The sequence below is a fragment of the Pithys albifrons genome, chromosome 11, assembly GCF_047495875.1.
Source record: "Pithys albifrons albifrons isolate INPA30051 chromosome 11, PitAlb_v1, whole genome shotgun sequence".
Classification (NCBI taxonomy): Eukaryota; Metazoa; Chordata; class Aves; order Passeriformes; family Thamnophilidae; genus Pithys; species Pithys albifrons.
Window position 1 is genome coordinate 17,260,307 of NC_092468.1, and position 15,004 is coordinate 17,275,310.

Genomic DNA, 15,004 nt, shown 5'->3' on the forward strand with positions numbered 1-15,004 from the left:
AACCCAACAAAGCCCCAAGTCCATCAAGCTGGGGAACTGGAAAACCCGATTTATGCAAGACTACTGCAAAAACCAGAGAGTTCTGCAAAAGCTTCCATGCTCCACAGCAGCCAGCCATTTCTAGGGAGAGTGGCTCTACAGAATGCCTTCTAAGGATAATTTCTAAAGATTTTTCTAAGATTTCCCTGCCCCAGCTGATGCTGCCATGTGGAGGGGTATATTAAAAATGGGAATTTGAGATTCGGTTGTGTTGTGACTTGCTTTAGGAGTGGATGGGATCAGTCCTGGCAAGGGAAGGCTGTGATGAGATTTTAGGATGATACATGATCAGGTGCTAGTATGCTGAACTCCCAGGGGCAGGAAACCTTACACTTGCTGAGGCAGATTGTTAAATAAACAACCTCATGCTTTGGTTCAGCTCTTAGATTGTCTTGCTCTGCATACAGTGTGTTGATACCCACAACTCTAAACAGTGGACTATATCCTGGATGTCTTTGAAACCTTAAACGTAGATTGTACCTGAATTACAGCTTTGAGTTTCCCTCTGTGTGTGTGTGCACATGCTCACATGAGATCCTTGCAGCCAAATTCTCACACATGAGCTCGCTGATCTTCTGTGACTGTTTTGGGTTTGATAGGAGGAAGGAGTGATGATGTAAAAGATTGCAGGTTTGTGACTGGTTTTAAAAATAGTTTTCAAATATTATGTATTTTCATTTTGAAGAAATGCAGTACTGCTTGGAAACCACAGCTACTGTGCATAAACCATGTTGAGCCCCTTACACATGTTAAATAACTGTGTGAAACAAAAGGTTGTAACAGCCTGCTGTGTGTCCATGCTACAAGAAGATCACTGATCCTACACCCCCACACTCCAACCCAGGGACTGATGGCAGTGTCACGGGCTCTGACATCAATTTGGCTATACAAAAATGCTTTACAGTTTACACCTCACCTTTTCAATGTGAACCTTGCCATAGCCCTTTCTGAAGCACCTACATGCAGAAATTGCTCCTCTGCTGAAGTGCAGCTGTGTTGGAGCTGGAGGAGAACAGTTGGCCATGGGTTAGCTGGAGGGCAGGGTGCCCGTCCCGCTGCCAGCAGGCTCTGGGCTCACTGGGACAAGTCTCCTGGACCCCATCCACTCCTGCTTCCTTCTTTGCCTGTCACAGAGGAGCTGTGGGGTCCATAGGGAACTGTGAGCAGGAGCAGGTGGTTGCCAGAGGAATTCAACTGAGCCACAGCCAGCCCCTTCCCAGGGGAGCCCAGCAGTTGTGGTAACAGCAGCAGCTCTTGCTGTCCATGGAAGTGGGCAGGAATGTCCTTGGAAAGCTTTGGATTTCCTGCTTCTGCATCAAGCAACTGTGCTTAGACATGCCATGAGATTTGGTGAAGTAAGGGAAAGGAGGTCCTGGCACCCACCTCTGCCCAGGGAGGAGGGAGTCAGCAATGCCTGGGTGGAATGCAGAGTGTTTTATGGCACACAGTGTTCGAGAAGATGCTGTGCAGCAGACAGTGGGCTGAGTGTGTAAGGCAGGAGAAGTCTTTTCATCTCCATGCTGCTAATCATGTCAGAGGATAAGGTTTGGCCAAGGACACGGCACAACTGCCTGCAGTCCTGGCAGGTTGTAACATGCTGCCAGAAAGTCCAGATTATCCCCAGAAAATGAGCAAAGCTGGAGTCAGCAGTGTAGGCCTGGACTTCAGGACTGCCAGGTATTTCACAGTAGCACCCCAAGGGATGGAAGGGAATGGCATGTCTGTCAAACTGAGATCAGCATGATGTGAGCAGGATATTCTATGTCTTCATAGTTCCAGCTCCAGTTTAATGGCAGATATAACAACCTAGAAATACTGTTGTGATCTCTGTAGTTACCTGGCAGAACCCTTATCGTGTCGGCACAGGGACTGTTCATATTTTAATGGGTTTATCTCTTGTATGGAGGGTATTACAAGCTTTCATCTGTCTTCAGTGCAACTCTACAGAAATCCCTCCAGGCATGAGGCAGTACCTGGGTGCTGAATTAATCTGTGCTCCTGGATTCTCACAGCTCCATTAATGGCTTAGCAGGGGAAGCAGCTAGCATTAACAAACTTAAGAAAATAGGATTTGCTGTGTTTGATCTGCCCTCAGCTCCTTGTATCCTCCCAATACCAATGACAAAGACTGGGTACATTATGGGAAGGCATAAATAGTCATAGAGAAGACACAAAATAGGCTGATTTGTAAAGTGTGTATCAGCATTCTCCAGAGCTCATAGGGTAAGGGAAAGTTGTTCTGTAGTCAGGTGCAATGAAAGACACCAAACCATTTTTTTCTCCTGCCACATACACAAAGACATCTGCACCCACAGCTCTTACCTTGCCTTTCCCTGTGACTTGAGGTGTTTGAAGACAGCGTGGTGTCACATCCCCCTTCAGGTAACCACTGCTATGTGCTCTGTCGCTGGCTTGAGGCTGGGGCAGCTCTCATAAACCATGTGGTGCTTTGAGAAGGGCTATTTGTCCACTCACATTTCATCCAATGAATGTTTACTGTTCCTGGTAGTTTTGACCTGTTTTCCATCACAGAAACTGCCTGGAAGGCACCACCATGTTTCCCTTCGTGGAGCTGTGTATCCATCATGAGCATCCGTCAGGTGCTGGATCTGCCCAGTCTTTGGGAGCTGCCAACTTCTGTAGCATTGTTCTGTACTGACCATGGGCTCTCACAAAATAGCAGGGTCAAGCTTGAAGTGAAATTTCAGGCTGCTTAAATGGGGGTCAGTAAGTTAAGACCTGTTTTCAGGCTTACTGTCAGGTGTCAGAAAAAACAGCAGTTGGGGATAATGACCTGTTGCCTGTAGTACCCTCTAATAAGAGCATACCAAGCAGTGGGTTTAGAGAGGGTTTCTACTTGGTTGTGTCACTTCTCATCTGATAAAAACATGGAACACACCAATTGCTTTTCCTAAGTCCTCAGACTCTTACCATTTTGGGACAGAAACTCCTTCGGCATCTCCTTCTGGTCTGGCTTTGCTTTTTTCCATCAGATCAAGATAGCATATACATAGGTTTCCATACTGCCCAACCTGTGACAAAGATGGTGTAGATCCCACAGACCCCTCAGGTCCTGGCTATGACTGACCGGGTGCTGTGGCTGCACAAAAGTGCCCATTTCTTTGGCTGCTGTCATTGGTCAGCTTAGAAGAAATTTCACATCGGCTGTACACCTAAAGTTCTTCTTCTTGTTAATTGTGAGAAATATTTCCTTTTTTTCATGGATACTCCAGCTCTCTTGGTTTGTCTGTTTACTGCAGGATTTTCAGAGCAATGGAGGTATTTGCTGCTCTGCCAGCCCCTGGTGGACGAGCCAGGTATTAAAAGGCCCAGGGTCTCGCTCGGTCCTGGGTGTCCGTGGGTGCTGCTGGTGACATTTGCTGCTTCTCCAGGCTCTGCATCAACTGCCGGTGCCTGTGGCTTTGGAAGGGCAGTGTCAGCAGCTTCCCCACCTCTCTTCTCATGCAGCAGACCCAGGTCTTGCCTGTTCCTGTTCACACCAGTTACAGGTCCCTGTGCTGCTCCCTGGCCTCTGGCTGTTTGCCTCTGATCTCTCCTGGGGAATTTTAACCCTCTGATAAGGTACATGATGTCTGAGTGCTGCCCTCCAGCCATCAACTTAGTTATGAACAGGGAACCTTCATTGCCATCAACTCTTAATTGCTTTGAGAAGGGTGTCCTGCCTTCCTAGGAGTCTCTGCGGTTGTTTCAAATTCCTGATTGCAATCTTAACTTCTTACTAGAACCTGAATCATCCTCCTCTCCCAAATTCCTGCTTTCACAAGTGAATTTCCATATCTCTCCAGTGAGGAAGAGACCATTGGGACTGGGCAGGACATAACTGCTCCCCAGTTAACTGTCCTGCTAAGACTGTAGTCATCATCAGTCTTCAAAATGCAAGAATGTTCTTGCAGCCCAGAATCTCTCATCTCTATTGAGGTGTCCAGCTTGTGAGGACTTTGTTATCGCACAAGGTGAAATCAGTGAAACTGTCTTTTGTCAGAGCATGGTTGGAGCTGGGAAAGGTGCAAGAGTCAGGAATGCTTTAAGGAGAGGCTGGGAGACTCTTAGTAATAGAAAACGAAACAGCCAAGCAGTGAAAGTTGGCATGTATCTTATTGTGTCACAAGTTTTTTTATGTGGCGTTTCCTAGGGATGTTTTGCTTCTATTTTCAAGTTGTTGTATGTGTAGAAAATACTTTTAACTTCATTGACAGTTCTCTAGTGGTCTGGGGCATGTGGTGCACTGTCACAATTTGTTAGCTTCTGAGGAAGGTATTTTTAATCCACAAATTTAAACTCTTTGCAATTGTATAATCCATATTTTAGTTCTGTGGTTTCCTAATCGTGCATCTAGAGAATGAGCTCATCAAGTTTATAAAATGAACGGAAGTATTCAGCTCTTCTTTCTAAATAAATCTGGATCCATTTCTTTGTGGATTGCATCTGAAACCTCTGATGCAGGCAAGTGTGAATGCTTAAAAATAAACTCATTTGCAGTTTATATTTTTGCCAAGTGGTGAAAGTTGTCTCGTGCCTTGTCTCTCTGGAGAGGCTCTCCAGCTTTGAGTTGCAGCAGTAAATACAAGCCAAGGGTATGATGCCAATTTGCCATTTTGGTGTCAGTGCCTGCCCGTCTTTGCAAAGGACCCAGCCACGCTCCTTCCTGGTTTTCCTGTACTCCTGAGCACCTGTAGCAGAGGTTTTGGGGGCCACTGAATATCAACAGGGCAGCCCTCTTACGTGCTAGGGAACATGTTAGGGTGACTTTGCTCCTGTGATAGGAAGACCCCAGGGTCCTCATTGCATCCCAGAGCGGATACTTGGAGAGCAAGACCTGCTTCAGCCTGTGGGATAATTTAGTGAGAGCTTAATGTGGCTTTGAGTCCCATGCTGGGAACCTTTGGGTTTCCAGATTAATTTAAGGGGTAGCATTATCTGCTATCTTCTGTCTTCCATGTCAGGGATTCACCGCTTTGCATGTTTTATGCAGTTGTATAATGCAGGCAGCAGCAAAGTAAATGATAGGATTTTAAAATAGTAATCTAAGATTAGCTCAGTTGCTTAGAGCATGGTGCTATTAACACCAAGGTTGTTGGTTTGGTCCCCTTAGGAGCCATTCACTTCAGAGTTGTGGTGATCCTTGATGATCCCTGTGGGCCCCTTCCAACTCAGAATATTCTGTGATTCTGTGAGTGTATCACCTGTAGAAGGAAGCAGAGGCATTCACACCAGAGTAATACCCCAAACGAGTTTCAGCTCCTTCTCCTAGGCTGGATTGGCATTTGGGTTGACATTGTTCTTAGGCACATGCATGGATTTTGTAGCATGTTAATAGAAGTATTTTGCTGAGGACACAGAGCAGCAGAGATGGCTTTGGGAGCCTCCCAGAAAATATAAACCTTCCCCTGAAAATTGTGCTTTTAGGGATGGAGAGAAGGAATCCTACCAAGGAGGCAACAGTTATGATCATACCAGTTTAGGACCAATTCATGACTTCCAACCAGTAGCAACAGCAGTCTCATAACAAGGTGCTGAGATTGGCCAAAAATTTGCTGTCTGCAAAGCCAGAAGGAAAGGACTGCTCCCACCAGTGTGAGAGGTAACTAGTTGTGCTGGTAGTAAGTTTCCTTGTCTTTTCTCTTTTTCCACTGTAGGACTTTTCGTCTTTCCTGTATTACCCCCATCCTGTCCTTATGACATGTTCTTCAGCTACTACCCAGGGTCTTTCTGCAGTAATTCTGAGCTGCAGCACAAATAGCTCATGGAAGAAGTGCTTTGGTCTCAAGAACAGCTTCTTTAAGTGAAAACACAGCTGTGAGGTTTGCAGCCTGTGCTTCTGTAAGGGCTTGTCCAGGCGGCACAGCCAGCACCGCTGCTGTCCTTCCAGCACGCAGGAATTGGGAAATCCATTGTGAACAAGATTGAGTTTGATGGCCTGCGTGGAGGCAGATGGATGTATTTTTAAGGGATGAAGTGCCAGAAAACTTTGTGATTACGTTACTGGAGCATGGCTCGTTTTTTGTGGTTTTAGAAGTGTGTGTCAGGACTTCAGGACTATTTTCTTTCTGGGTCAAACCCGAAGTGTGGGCGGGGCATAAAAACCTGCTTGATGAGTAAGTTTATTCTTAAAAAGCTTTCTAGAGCTTGCTGGAGAGGGGAGCCTTTATTCCAAGAGGGAGCAGTTACCAGTCTTTTTGGACTTCCATGAAAATCGGGTTAAAATTGAATGAGTGCCAAAGGTTAAAATGAATCCCTGCCTTTCAAGAGACTGTTTTTAGTGTAATCTTTAGATCCAGTTCCCTGGGTTTTGTCTTGGAGGCTCATGTTCTGCCTCGCCTCCTTGCCCTGGGTGAACTCTTTCTGCTTGAATACCCCATCACATCAGTGGAATTACCTTGAACAGTTCTAACCAAGGCTGGCCGGAGCATGCCCTTACAGTGCCCTACAATTGGGACAGCTGAAATCTTTGACCTGGTTGTTTGGCTGAACCAGTAATACCTCTCTGATACAGGGCGTGTGTAGAGAAAATGCTGCATCTCATGACAAAGGTTTGCTGCTCAGAGCCGAGGCTGGGAACAGGGGGATCCAAGCCAAACCATTTACTCAAAGGGCATGCAGAATTTGCCTAGTCAGGTCAATATAGGTACTGGCGGCGTTTCAGCAGCCAGGAGAGTGCTCCTCATGCTCTCTCCTTTTTGGAGCTACCAGGCTTTATCACATGACTGAGCCCCTGACTACTGCAGGTCTAAAATACTCTTTGAAGTGAGGTCAACTGCTGGCTACACTGAAGCCCAGGCAAGCCTGGATGTCTATGACAGTGTGAAACACTCCCCCCCTTCTGAAAATCCTCTTTTTAGCCTAGGTGGAGAAAACTTCCTCAACACCCTCACCAAGGTGCTGTCTCCCTGAGCAGTGTGTGGGATCTGCACAGGAGTCAGGCAGCACAGAGCTGTCAGTACACTGAGGGGCAGCTCCCTGAGCCCTTCTGCTTTCACTGGTGTCTCGTGTCTGTCCTGTGCGCTGATTTGGTGTCTGCTCACCTCTGCCAAGGGGGGTGGGAACCCTTGGGAGAAGATGAAACACAAACAAGTGTTACGTGCACATAGCCTTCAGTGCTTGGCCAGGAGATGACTTTCCTTGAGGTGGCTTCCCTCAAGGTTGTGGCATTACCTTCTCCTTGAGCCTGCAGTACATGCCAGCAAAGTTCACCAAGGATCAGCCATGTGCTGTGGGTACATTCCTTTGCTCCACTGACCACTCACAGGACAGCACACTCATACCTGCTTGATACGTTGAATGAGATACTCCCATCCTCAAAGTCAATGGTGTCCTGCACATCAAAGAGCCAGTCCTAGCCCTGTTGAATTTCAGTGCCCGGCTCCTCTTCTGTTTGGGTGTATTGCAGTTGTGTCTGGTGACAAGCGAGCCTATCCATCACTGTATCCAAAGAGATCCCAATTACTCCTTTTGACAGGTCTTATTCATGCACCTCCCTGTGCCTCTGACATCTCAATTATTGATGGAACTCTCCTGGTAGGCAGCACTCTGTTCTCAGCATGGCTGTGTTCCAGCTCCCTTTCCTGTTGAGTTCATGCACACACCATGCTGAACGCTTCTTTATTTGCAAAGCCATTGAAGTGGAAAGGGATCTTTATTAGCATGTGAGCTCCAGGGCTACAAAACCAAAGGGGGCAGTGCAAGCCAAATCACACCACAGTTCAGCGATGGGAAATTTCCCTCTCCTCTCCCAGTGAGGCCCAGCAGTGTCTTGTAAAATGAAATTATCTCATATGTTTAATGGCGAAAATACCTTGATGTGATGAACCTTCCTTGCGATGGGGTCACTCTGCCCTTGCATTTCTCTAAGAGACTTAGTTCCCCATTGCCCCTGCAGGCATAAAATGTGGTATTTTGAGGAGGAGTGCCCTTTCCTTTCCCATGGCATTAGTTTGTTTGCTGGTTTTAGAGCAAGCTTCTTCTGACAGGGAACACTGACATGCACGAAAAGGAGCTTCAAAGCAGCAATGTTGTCTTGGAGCAATGTTGTCCAATTGGTAAGAGTTAAAGCTGTGCCACATGGAGGATTGCAAAAGGCTGCTTGTTTTGTAGGGCTTCGTGTGTCCAGGAGGCTCTGGATGTTTTCTGATATTAGTGCAGCAGAATTCAGATGGAAGAATGATGAAGTGATTGATCAGGTCCTGACATCTGCCCCAACCTTGCCCTGCGACCTTCTGTAATGCACAAATAACCAGAGGTTTTGTGTGAATGAAGACAAAAGGGTGGCTGCAGGAAAAGATTGGAGCAGAGAGAAGCAGCAGCACAGGGATACAGAGAGCTGGGGAAGGACACTTGAGTCTGTTCTTGAGGGTCTATGACAGCAGGCACTTCATAGATTAGCTTTAGCATGAAAGTAAAAGTCTGTGCTGATCTTCCAAAGCACTGAGGTGTTGGGAAGTGTAAGTGTCTTTGCAGTGAGCACGACCATGCAGAAGTGAGCACGTGTTGGAGAGTGATCTGCGGAGCTGTCCTGTGACTCCAGTGACAAAGAAGATGTTGAGTGGGTGTGGACAGCCTTTTTATGCTTAGTAGGAAGCTTACAGTCTCTCCATCCCTCTGTGCCTCCTCCAGTGCTCAGGCAGTTCTTCTCTACCTGCCTTAGCTGCTCTTTTTCCACCCTGTGATGAGTTTTGCCTGGGGGCTCCGTGCTCCCTGCAGAGGCCAAATGCCACCAAATGAGCTAAGGCAGTCGGAGTGTTGCCAGAGTGCTGCCGGTGGCCTCACAGTCAGAGCCTGGCTGTTCATTCAGGGTCTATAAGGACTCCTGGTCTGGGTGACAATCCCTCTTCCCCCTCCTGGCTGACCATGACAGTGCATCAGCAGGCCAGATCTGCACAAGAGCATGGTTAGTGCATCAGTGACAGCATGGAGTTATACATCTCTGTGTGACAACCTGACCCTGGCATTTCTCTGAGTGGGGTCCTCTTGTCACTGTGGGTTATGGCAGCATCATCTTGTCTGACAGCATTGCTCCAAATGGTCAAGCCTTGTAAAGTCCCCATTACCCATGCCTTGCCAGCACTGATGGGTAGCAGAGATGGCTGAGTCTGCCAGGTAGGGTGTGTTTTACTTGTCTGAAATACCATGAGCAGACAAAGAGGCATTAAAATAACAGAAAGTTGAAAACCTGTTATCTTTGGGAATTGCGAGCTTTCCTTTTTGAGTAGGCAGGTTCCATGGGACCCCATACCCCCAGATGGCGGAAAGGTCACCTTCCCATACCTGATTACTCTACAACTTTCCCTGGCACCCTGTCCAGACAAGACTGTTTTCCTTCCCAGCCCTTTTCCTTCCTTTCCTCACCCTGGACTTATCTCCTTGCATGGGTCTGGCTCCAGCCTCAAGCTATGCTCAGGACTCAGAGCCCAGGTGAGCTGTAACCAGAGGTGCTCATTTATTGCAACCCCAGGGCCCATTTAGCTGAGAGCTGCAAACCAGAAACAGGCATTCCTGGATTGTCCTGCTCAAAATTATTGTTGTAAGTGGCTAAAGTCACAATTTTCCCAATTATGCACTTTTCTTCATGTTTTGTCTACACCATTCTGTAGTGCCATGCCCATTCCACAAAGCAAAGGATCTGGTGGAGCTGTGTCTGAGATAACTGTTGTACCTTTTGCCTCAGAGGTGCTTCCTGATGTTCTAGCAGGAAGATTTTGGAAAACCTGTCACAATAAAAATGGTTTTGAGCATTTCCCAGTTTCTCCTTTAGTTCCTCAAACCAGGGCTGGTCCCTTGGGAGGACTCTGGTTATGAACCACATATGGCCAGCAAGGTGATTGCTTGTCACCCTCGAGGAGGTTTCTTTGTTTCTTGCTGACCTCTTGCTCCTGTGGGGTAGCTGCCATTTGCCTTTATAGTATCTGGAGAGGCTGGATCCACAGCCAGGCGTCATGAATCTTGGCCAAAAGAAGTGTCCCCAGCCAGCTGTACTCATCCTGCCTTAGACTGGGACTGAATGATCTGCTAAGCTGTTGTAAGATCAAGATTTGCAGGAAGAGATGTTGTGGTGAGCATAAGAGATCACTGTCTGGACAGAGGTATGAACTGTGATATGTGTACCACAGGCACATGTGTGACATGGTGTTGCATGATCATGTGTTTCAGAATGGCTTCCAGGGTTAGGGGCATAGAAATTAAAGGAGATCAACAGAATTTGGCATTGGCCAAGTTGGGTCTTTACTGTATATTCAAGATGGTGAATTTTTCAATGGTTTCGTGACATGCAGTTTTATTTGGTCAGTGAGAGCACAGCATATGACTTTGCTACCCTTTAGGGAAGGGAAAATCAGTGCATCATCTAGTGACTCAGCACACAGGGTTTCTTAACAGCCTACGGGAGAAAGATATTTTAATGTTGTGTTCATTCCTGAATAAGCTGTTAATTCTGTGTTCATTCCTGAATAAGCCATTAATTTGAGTTACCAATTTTCTTGGAACCCAGAGGAGAGGAGTCTGTGATCAAATGGAGTGGCTCAGCACTGCTCTCTCCTCCTTTCCCTGTTTAAAAAGGTTTGATCACCATGACAAACCTCCTTCAACTTTTAGCCCTTCCCAGACCATTTCAAGAGTCCTGGACAATCCAGCAGTGGCAACAGCCAAGCTGGTAGTAATCTCTGTCACCCCCAAAAAGTGCATAAAGACTTGCAGCTACCTCCTCAAAGGATGCTGTCCCTCTAACTCAGACTCCTGGCTCTGGATCAGGGTCTGCAGTCCTTTTGCTGACTGAGCCCAGGGGCTGCACCTTGTGGCTGTGAGGGCTTGTGTGACACTGATCTGGGAGCCAGCTGCTTTTCCCTGGGAAATGAGGGGCGGCTTGGATATGCAGGACTGTTGCAGGACTCAGTTCCGTGCTGTTTTCTGTTTTCTAGGCAATTCAGTGTATAAAATCACTGGAGACATTTTCAGCAAAAAAGTCTCCCCACAGAACCATTCCGCTGCTTGTTGAAAGAGGATTAATTTTTCCCCCTTAAATAAAATGAGGCATGTTTGAAATCCAAAAAGCCTTGCTGAATGCCTTCTTGGAGCTGCAAAGAAAGCAGCTTCCAGGTCCCATCATAGCCTGCTGCCGGAGGCGGATCCAAACTGCAAACCCTTCTAACAGCTCTTTAATAACTCTGCACAGAAGGAAAAATCTGTCACCTTTCCCTCTGTGGTTTCTCCTCTCTTCTAAGGCACTGGAGGAACGATATGGAACCGGGAAAGTTTTCAGAGAAAGACTCGTGGGAACTACAGCTGCCGATGGAGAAACTCATTTCTTTAGTGTCTGAGGGGAACCGCAATCGCTTTGGTGAAGGGTGGTGTGTGTGTGTGGGTTTGGAGGGGTGAGCTGTTATGACCCATGCATTTCAGAAGAACCACGAACACTTTATAGTAACAAAGGGTGGAAAAAGCAAGAGGTTTCTGCAATGCATGTGACTTTTCCCTGAGGTTTGGAACCCCACGGTATGTTCCAGGCCATGGTGTTTGCGTGTCAGGCTTGGTGAGTTAAGCTTTCCCCCACAAGCCTCGCTAGAATTTGCTATGATGACTGAGAGCCTAAAATGTTGCTTTTTTTCCTCTCTCTTTTCATTGTGCAGATGAAGCTTTCGTTTACCTTGGACCAGGAGAGTGGGATGCCTCAAAGCTGTCATGTGTATCAGTACCGGGACAGCAACAGGTAAGTCCTGTGGAAGATTACATGCAGCAAATACAGGAAGGTGCAGTGAAAGGAGGCTGCCCTGCCTTCTGGCAAAGGGATCACAACTGCTTGTACCACTTAAAAGTAAATTAAGGCAGGCCTCAGGCTTGACCTGAAACTGGGAGCAGCTCCTGTAAAGGCCAGATCCTTTAAAATACATGAGGCCCTGCAGCCCCCTTTTTCCTGCAGCTTTTAAAAGCTGCTTTATTTGTCTAAAAGGCCTGCTCTTGGGTATCTCAGGCTATGGCAGAGCTCACCCAGGCTTTGCCATGGGGTTTTTGCAACTCACTGTTTTGTGCTGAGGTCATTCTGGGAGCGTGGGCTGGGGAAAAACACCCAGAGGCTGCTGAAAAGGGCAGCCCTCACTTCTGCCCAGCTGGACCCACACAGCGCCCCATTCTCTCTGCTAAAGCTCATGCTAAAGTTCACGGAGTAGCCTTTGTGGTACTGTAGCTCCAGTGCAGCCACGTGCTCTGTTTTTGTAAGGTACTATATGATATTCAAGCTTTGGATATGTTCGGAGCACAGAGTCCTCTATTTCTAGGTATTCTGCCTATTTTTACTAGCTGCTGCAGTGAATTGGCACCCAAGCTGTTTTTATATCAAATCACATTCTCATTATCAAATTGACAGCAGCAGCAGCAGAATACCAACATGTCATAAATCCATGGTCTGTTACTCCACCCATGTAGTTCTTCTTCTTGCCAGTTATTGAAGCTAACTTAAAAAAGGAGGGTATATGAAATTGTCAATGAACAGAACAGTCTGTAATTAGATCTGCTCTGAAACACCGACAAGAACAGTCCCAGTGAGGAAGAGGGACATCTGCAAACACACAGATTCCTTTCTTAGCCAAGACATCTTAATATTTAAAAAAGAAAGATCATTTGTGGCACAGAGTCCTTCCTGCTGGTGGGTGGGTGATTAGCACATGGTCCCATCCTGACTGTCCTGGCCCCAGAGGCTGATATGAGCAGAGTTGGTACCTGCAGCACCACCTAGCTCACAGGGAAATGTGCAGTTCAGTGCCAAAGCATAAAATCAACAAGGGAGGGATGTTTGTTTTTGAGGTTTTTAAAGGCAGCAGCACACAATGGACAGCGAGGAAAACGAACCCCCCAGGCCTGTTGGGGTGTGTTAAGGTTGTTTATAGACCAGTGTTTCTAATTGTGTGGTCTATATCTCAAAAATCAGTAGCTGTGGGGCTTTTGCCACAGACCCTCCTCTCCCCAGGCTCTGGTGTTTTGTGGCATTGTTTGAGGAAACTCCAGGGATGGGAGTGGAGCTATTTTGTTTAAACTCTTAAGGCCGACAGCAATTCCACTTGGAACCCTTGCTCTGAACTGTGAGGGGTCCAGTGTGTGTGACAAAGTAGCTGTGGCATGTTGTCAGCTGTTGATTTAGAGATGTATGGCTGTGTCCTGCGTTTCTGGCAAGTGTGAGAGCTGAGCCACCCTGGGCCATCATGGCTTGGAAAAATACAGGGCGAGCAGGGTGATTGGAATTGCAAGTAAACCCAGACTTCACGCATGTCCAATGGATCCGAACTGCAGCTACACCTCCCTGCAAGCCCCCAGTACAATGCTTTGTATTTTATAACTTGCTTGACCAACTTGGAGGAGCAGGATCCCATTTTCCAGGGAGAGCCTGGCTAAGGTTGCACACGTGCTTATCCCCCTAAACCCTGTGCATGCAGCCCAGCACTTCCAAAAATCCTTGGCCAGTGAACTGAAGCGTGAAGGTCTGTGTTACTGCTGACATATTTTTGCAGGTAAAACACTCTTGAGCCAGACGTGTTTGGTTCTCGCTGTACGCAGGGTGATTTTGGAGGAGTTCACGTGTGCTGCAGCTTTATTAGCAGCAGAGGTTTGCATTTGAATAGTTTGGGGAAGGACTGGATGTGGTTCCTGCTCAGCCAAGCAGGAACAGTTCTTCTCTAACACTGGACCTGTCATAGGGTTAATTTGACATCCATAGAGTAACATGGCAGTCGTCTTGATAGTTGTTACTTATAGCAATTTTCCAGGGTAAATTGTAGGGCTTGTGTTCTCCTGAATGTAGTCAGGACCCAAGTGGGTTAACAGCTCTTCTGCCTCCTTCTAAAGACGTAGCCACAAGTTAGAGCTGTGTAACCTTGGTAGCTACACTGTGTTTTGAAGCCGTTTACATCCCAGAAAAGAAAGGCTGGTGACATACTGCAAACTCATGCTTGGGAAAGACTGGAAATGTGCACCCCAGAGCCTTTGTCAGAGCATCAGGCCTGGGACCTGCTCTGGGGAAAGATGACAGGAGTGCAGGTGTGTGAGGCTCTGGAGCAGCAGCAGTTTTACCAGGAGAAGGCTGAGGGGATTCTGATCAACAGAAACCCATTCTGACCTGGGGAGTGTACCTGATGTCCCAGAGATTTGTGTGAGCCAGGCTGTGTGTGCCAAGGCTTGGTGTCACCCTTGTCACTGAACGAATGTCCCTTCCCCTCCAAGTGGCAAATGCTGTTCCAAGCTGCAGCCAGACGGGGCCAGTGGAGATCAGCGGATATTGGTCTCCTCACTTGCAGAACAAAGGACTGCGGCATTGCTGAAAGTGTAATTACCAGAGCAATTAAAATTTCTATTGCTTAGGCTAGAAGTGCAAGTACCATGCAGGCTCTTACAAGGGCAATCAATTGGAATTTGTTCCCTTTAAAATGATAAAACCCTTCCAAGGAAATCTCACCTGCCCCTAGCGATTACCTGCCTGCCTGCAGGAACATTCCCAGGCCCAGCACTCACCAGGTTCCCACTTGACTATTACACCCTGGGTGCTGAGCACTTCGGGTAGACCAGACTTGGTGGAGCCTTGGAAGCTTTGGATTGAGAGCAAGGCAAGAGAGGTGCTTGGAGCTATGGAGGACCGAGACTGCGGTCACAGGGCTGAGACCAGGGGACATCACCTCTCCTCTTCTTCCTTCTCAGACCTAGACACTTTCATCCCCATGGCTGCCAGTCCTTCCTGGCCTTTCAATCCTTCCTCACCCCAGAAGAAATGGCTTGACCTAACAGCAAGCAATCTGCTTTCTCATTTTTAAGCCATGTTGCTTAAATTCTCCCTAGTGGGAACCAGCAAGTGTAACACAGACAGAGCCCTGCTCTGGGCTCTGCAGGACACTGCCCTGCAACGGGAGCACTGTGCCATGACACAGAGACAGCTGGTGGGGATATTTGGAACAGAAAAGTACTGTCAGCCTTCACA

At 47.3% G+C, this 15,004-nt stretch overlaps 1 protein-coding gene across 5 annotated transcripts in view; it reads left to right on the plus strand.

The window, feature by feature from the left end:
- The window catches only part of DIS3L2 (DIS3 like 3'-5' exoribonuclease 2), a 183,139-nt gene that overhangs the window by 134,375 nt on the left and 33,760 nt on the right, over positions 1-15,004 (plus strand). For all 5 annotated transcript variants that reach the window (XM_071566546.1, XM_071566545.1, XM_071566550.1 and 2 more), the window contains one exon: positions 11,676-11,755. In XM_071566546.1, the coding sequence (XP_071422647.1) occupies positions 11,676-11,755 (80 nt within the window). The remainder of the gene's footprint in view (positions 1-11,675; positions 11,756-15,004) is intronic.